The 5,852-nt window shown below is 30.0% G+C and overlaps 1 protein-coding gene across 1 annotated transcript; it reads right to left on the bottom strand.

The window, feature by feature from the left end:
• Positions 1 to 382: 382 nt before the first annotated feature.
• Positions 383 to 3,471, bottom strand: LOC129287111 (squamosa promoter-binding-like protein 3). The gene is made up of 2 exons (XM_054923265.1): positions 3,032 to 3,471; positions 383 to 760 (listed from the first exon to the last, which is right to left on the bottom strand). The coding sequence occupies exons 1-2, from the start codon at positions 3,379 to 3,381 to the stop codon at positions 643 to 645; spliced, it is 468 nt and encodes a 155-aa protein (XP_054779240.1). The 5' UTR covers positions 3,382 to 3,471; the 3' UTR covers positions 383 to 642.
• Between the last annotated feature and the right edge of the window lie 2,381 nt (positions 3,472 to 5,852).

The following is a 5,852-nucleotide window of genomic DNA, read 5'->3' as shown; positions in this document are numbered from 1 at the left end:
AAAAAATAATGATAAAATTTAATTTCCTACAAATTTAAAAATTTAAAATTTATTTTACATATTTTAAAAATTTAAAATTCAAAATGCTTTACGAGCAAAAATTCAAAATTTCTTTTGCTCATTAACCCTAACTTTTTTATTAAAAAAAATCATAAATGCACTAGTGACCTAGCTGTCTAAATAATAAATCAATATAAAATATAAAATTTATAACAAGCCGTAACATTTATAAAAGGTATGGCTGACATTAAAAAATTAGTATCATCATCGTCAATAAATATACATACATATATATATAAAGAAGCCATGGTCAACATAAGTCATGAATATTATGACTCATTAGATTTTTGTGCATTGCATTAGATATATGGACAATCTAGTCGACAAAAAGTATATATACTGAAAATAGTTTAGTCTAAATCAAATAACTACGAAGAAGATAATGTTCAAGCATTATTAAATTGACTCTATGAAAATATGCTTCTTGCAAAGCTCTAGTTAAAAAATATAATTGACAGAAGAGAGAGAGCATCCCAAGAGAAAAATAACATAAATTCCAATATGGTGGTTGTTTCATGGAAGAGTTTATCTCGATCGATTAATATAACTATTGAGATTTTAATTAATTAATTAATTAATTAATTAATGATAGCCTTCTCCTTGACAATCTGATGCAACCTTTCGACGTCTCTCATTATGCCCAGCCAAACGCCTTCTACAACTCCGTTTTGAGTTGTCAAACTCTGAAAGCTCATGAAACCTGTAAAAATTACAACACATTAATTAAGAGAAATTAATATCCATGGACAGGATCAAAAGGTGATAGATTTCAGATTTAGATTGCAAAATCTTGTGCCAAAAGTTGATGATACCTGAGCTTATTCTAGCTGGCAGTTTTCACTATAGTTATAATGATTCTTCTTTTTTCTATTTTCTCTTTAAAGAAATGTTGATTTTGAGTAAATATAATAAGTACAAAACTGTCACAATAGACTGAGACTATCAAATTAGGACGACGAATCTCTTCATTTTCTTATCATCAGTTTTCCTCCACTTCCCTGATCAAAACTATTGACATCACTACATTAGGTTAATGTATTTTAGTCATGGATTTGATAAATGATAATGATTAGGGAAGCGGAGGAAAAAGAATTGTGAAGAAATGGAGGGGTTCTGGAAGCATCAAATAAATCTTGCTCACTTGCTGACAATGATTAAAAAATGAATTTTAATCCATTTAACTTATACTCTATTTTAACAAACTAGGTCCAAATGAGTTACTCTCTCCATTCAATATTAAGATATTTTTTCAAAGTATTATGTTAAAAAATATAAGACATTTTGAGTCTTTCAATACAAAGTATAATTAATAAGTTTTTTTTTAAATACCTTTAATCAATTAGGGGTTAATCAATAAGATTTTCTGATTGAGACTTAAATAAAGATAAATATGAGAATAGTGTGTAATTTTAAAGACAAACAACAAATTCATTGGGATGTAATTCAGCTAAAAATGTCTTATAATACTGAATGGAGCGAGTAACTCTGGAGCAGGGGCTTCAAGAAGAGATATAAGCACATGGATCCCATGCATTTATTTTTTTTCTCCTTGTATAACACTACGCTCCTTCAGCAAAGAAGTATAGAGTCATGTGTTTATCTCAGGGCCCAGATGAATTGACTCAACATATATAAATGACATTTTTTTATAACTTAAGTTTGATTGATCCAAGTAAAGACTTGCCTATTATGGAGAAAAGAGAGAACTGAACATATGTATATGACCCACACACTTGAGGATGAAAATAGAGAAAAGCATATGAACAGTAGAGTTTTCACAGAAATGTATCTGTTGTATTCTATTTAAGTCGTCGTTTCAAAATCCACATCATAGAGTGAACCATTGTGCCAAATTATGAGTACCATATATTTTTTTGAAAACCCATAAGAACATTTTTTATGTTGGCAAATGCATAGGCTTCTAAGAAAACATGAAATTTGTTGATAACTACATGGCCTTAAATCAAGAATTATGCACCGAATTCCATAAACAGAAACTATATATAACATCTTGAGTTTCTTTTTTTTGTAGAATTAGAAGTATCTTTCACCATAAATAGACATTTATGAAGAACAAAAGGAAGACTCCTCTCAGTTTGAATCTCTATTTCTCGAGATGATAGTGTCTTCTATACTAAAAAAAAAAAAATGAATCTGTAGACTTTTCAATATAGAGTATAAATTGGATCCTCATTATTTGTTTTTCATACATTCAAAGAATAAGAGTGACACAAGAGAGAATGTGCATGTATATATGATATATATTTTATAACCATACCCATCTATTTTTCTGTTTTTATCTCTTTCCAAATATGTCCTTTATATTCACTTTTCTGAATGCAGGGTATTTGGACTATGCAAGACGATCCATTACAACACAAGATGTGTTTCAAATTGAAGAGTCTGTTTCCTTGAATGATTTTCTTTTTCACAAGAATTGAAAGTCAATTAAAATGGGCTGGTACCCAACACTCGAAATATTTAATTGTACACATATATAACTCTTCTATACATGTGACTTGAAGTTCATTCTCAAAAGAAAGTGAAGTCCAAGTATTCAAACTATCAACAAATCCAAATTATTGTTTCTTCAACTTGTACTTATCCAATTATATAGTTTAAATCTAAACATTACACTTACCCACACATTGAATTTACCTCAGTAAGAATCCGATTTCAATTTCAACCACAATAAATTGCAGTAATTTCCATGACCCCATAAAAGTATTTAACAGCGTTGTGCAACACTTTCTCATGTATCTTCAGTCACAGAGACAACTTTTGGTTTGCGTAGATTCTGAGTGAGATTCAAATTCAGATCTTATAATTTCAGAGACGAGTCCATCATTATTGAACTGGGGTGAGAAGTAATTGAAAACTCTGAATCCAACCTCTTGGATCTTTCAAGATATATCTTGAAGACCAAAAAAAAGAAAGCAACAAGTATAAGAGAAGATTAGGGTTTCTCTACCTGCTGCATTGCTGGCAAAAGCGTTGCTCATGCCCTGAAATGAGTACGGCCGGAGCTTTGGCGTGGTACTCACAGACCTTGTGTCGCCGGTGATACGGTTTCGCGGTGCTCAGATCAGTGTGGCAATCATCGGCCTGACAAGACGGTGGCGGCGCCGACGACGAGCTTCCTGGTTTGGGGCCTCTCTTGCTGTATGTATTTGTTATAACCCTTCTCTTTCTTCCATGTTCTTCTCCAGAGCCAAGTTCACTCTCTGTCTCTTCTTCATCGTCTTCTTCTACTTCTTCGTCTTCGTCTTCCTCCTCCCTGTGCCTCGAGCTCCGCTTTCCCTCAGCTCTGCTCGTTTCCATAAGTTCAGAGAGACAAGAGAGAGAAGCAGATCAAGAAAACCAGGAGAAGAATGTGGGAGAGAGAAGAAGAAGAAGAAGAGAAGTCAAGGAGAAGACCATAAAAAGGCTGATATTAATAGGAAAACAAAGGATAATTACTTCTACCATATATTTACATAGGAGTGTCAGTTTGAATTTATTTTCATTAGTTTAATATTATCTTGATCATATTTTAAAATAGAATTATACAGGATAAAATAGAAAAAGAGTTTGAAAAAAAAAAAGAATACAAGATTACTATTAAAATATCCCATCGCATTTCAAATATCATATATATATATGTATATATAATTTTTTATTTTAAAAATATATATTAAATATATTAATTATCTTAAAATTTTTTATATTAATAATTTTAATTACATAAAGTAAATAGGGTGATATTTTTTATAATATACTAATTATATTAATATAATTTATTATTTTATCTATCTATTTAATAACTTTTATTTATATCGTTATTCTTGTTTTATTTTGAGAAGAGTAATGAGTATGGCACATTTCAACTAAAGTAAAAGAATAATAATTTGATATTGTACTTGATTGGCCTGTTGCTGTTAGAGTCAGTAATTTGAACCAAGCCCGATAAACCATCTTGAACATGCCCAAAAAAAGTTAAGGTTGGGCTTGGCCATTGAGCTTTTTTAAAGGGGTAAGATATCTTAAGCCTGGCTTGAATTGAGTCTGACCACCAAAATTTTCAGCTCCATATATATATAAAGTTGATAATTTTAGCCAAGCCTTACAGGTTAGCTTGATTGGCTGAAAAAAAAAAATTAGGACCAGGCTTTTTTTATATGGGCTTTTGTAAGATATTAGGATACTCCAAGCCTAACCCGAATTGAATTGACTTGGATAAACCCAACCCTCTCAAATTACGAGCTCTAATTGGTACTGCTTTTATAGCTTAGAGATTACTTATAATTGCTATTATAATATGTAGTTGTGATTAATGTAATTCAATAGTTGAGTTTAAATTCTTGTAATTTATATACTTGTATTGTGTTAATTTTAAACTTAATAAATTATATGATTTAAAATTTTAATGAATATTATTATCTAGATTTTTTTTCAATATTGTCCAATTTATTGCCGTCTCGATCTTGTTCAAATCTCGTCCCGACTCATAACAAGACAAGATGGGATATGAGATGAAAATTCAGTCTTAATTTTTTTTAGAATCGGATACAGGACAGGAATGTCTCAGTTCCATCCTGTTTCATGAACACCCCTATATTCATATATGTTTGAAATTGAAAGCATTACAAATGATTTAAGTGGACAAAAATTTTAAACCGTCTAGTAAAATTATCTTTCGAATTTTAAGTTAAAATGTGTGTCTTCGTATTGTGACCTTAGGTTAAATTAAAATGAATTGGCCTGTGACTTTTGCAGTGATTAAAATTCAACCGTAAATAACCATTTACCATGTTATTACTCTCAAATAAATATATATATATATATATATATTCAATAACACAAAAACGATATATAAAAAAGTATATTTACCCAAAAAATGAGTTATGAAAGTGTAGGAAATAAATTAAAATTAGCTAAGATATGTTGTCAAATATTCTCTAAAAATGACGACCAGGATTAATTTTAAATTATTTAAATTCAAAAGTGCGTGAAAAATCAAATTATCAAATAAAATTTAAAATTGAGTTAATTATATGAAGTAATAATACAATTCATATCTATATAATATATATTTTTAAGAAAAATACATTAAATGAGTTTGAACTGTGAACCTCTTTTTTTTTTTTTTATTCCATTACCTAGTATTTTGAAAAACTTAAGGCATTAACACCACCTGCCAAACTAATTCAAACATTTACCGTGTAGGATCAGTATTACCGTCAACCTCTATCTATACCTTTTTCACTTTACCTTTTTCACTTAATTATACTAATTTCAAATGTATAATATAAAACATTTAATAAATTAGATCATTCATATAAATAATACTACTCATTTTTCAGAGTCAATACAGCTCATTAGATGAGATCCGGGGACGAATGTACACCCACAATTTCACTAATCCTTCGTCGTTCTTTTAATTTTGTTTGTAAAAAATATGAAAAATTAGTTTAGCCCCTATGTTTTAGGTAGTTTTCAATTTTTCCCCCATGCATGTGTGTGAGGTTTGATGAGATCTACACTAATTTCCCTAAAAGTAAAAGGTATAAAAGGGTGAATGCGGCGAAAAAAATTAGGTGAGGGCCACATGATCTACATTTCTTGGTTGTCAAGAAGAAGGTAATAGAGATTGCAAGTTGCAAGAAGACCTAAAGAAGACCATAAAGCATAACTATATATAAACGTAAGACATCGCACACTTTTGGACTTTTGTGAGGCAAAAGAATTTCATTAAAAACAATGATAGCTCCTCCTTCTTGTGAGTGGATCATTCAACATTGATTCCATTTAAT

Source organism: Prosopis cineraria, unplaced genomic scaffold, assembly GCF_029017545.1.
Source record: "Prosopis cineraria cultivar Desert tree isolate PC_DT_omini unplaced genomic scaffold, ASM2901754v1 PC11, whole genome shotgun sequence".
NCBI lineage: Eukaryota > Viridiplantae > Streptophyta > Magnoliopsida > Fabales > Fabaceae > Prosopis > Prosopis cineraria.
Note: the sequence above shows the minus strand (reverse complement) of the source record. Positions and strands in the feature narration are given on the sequence as shown.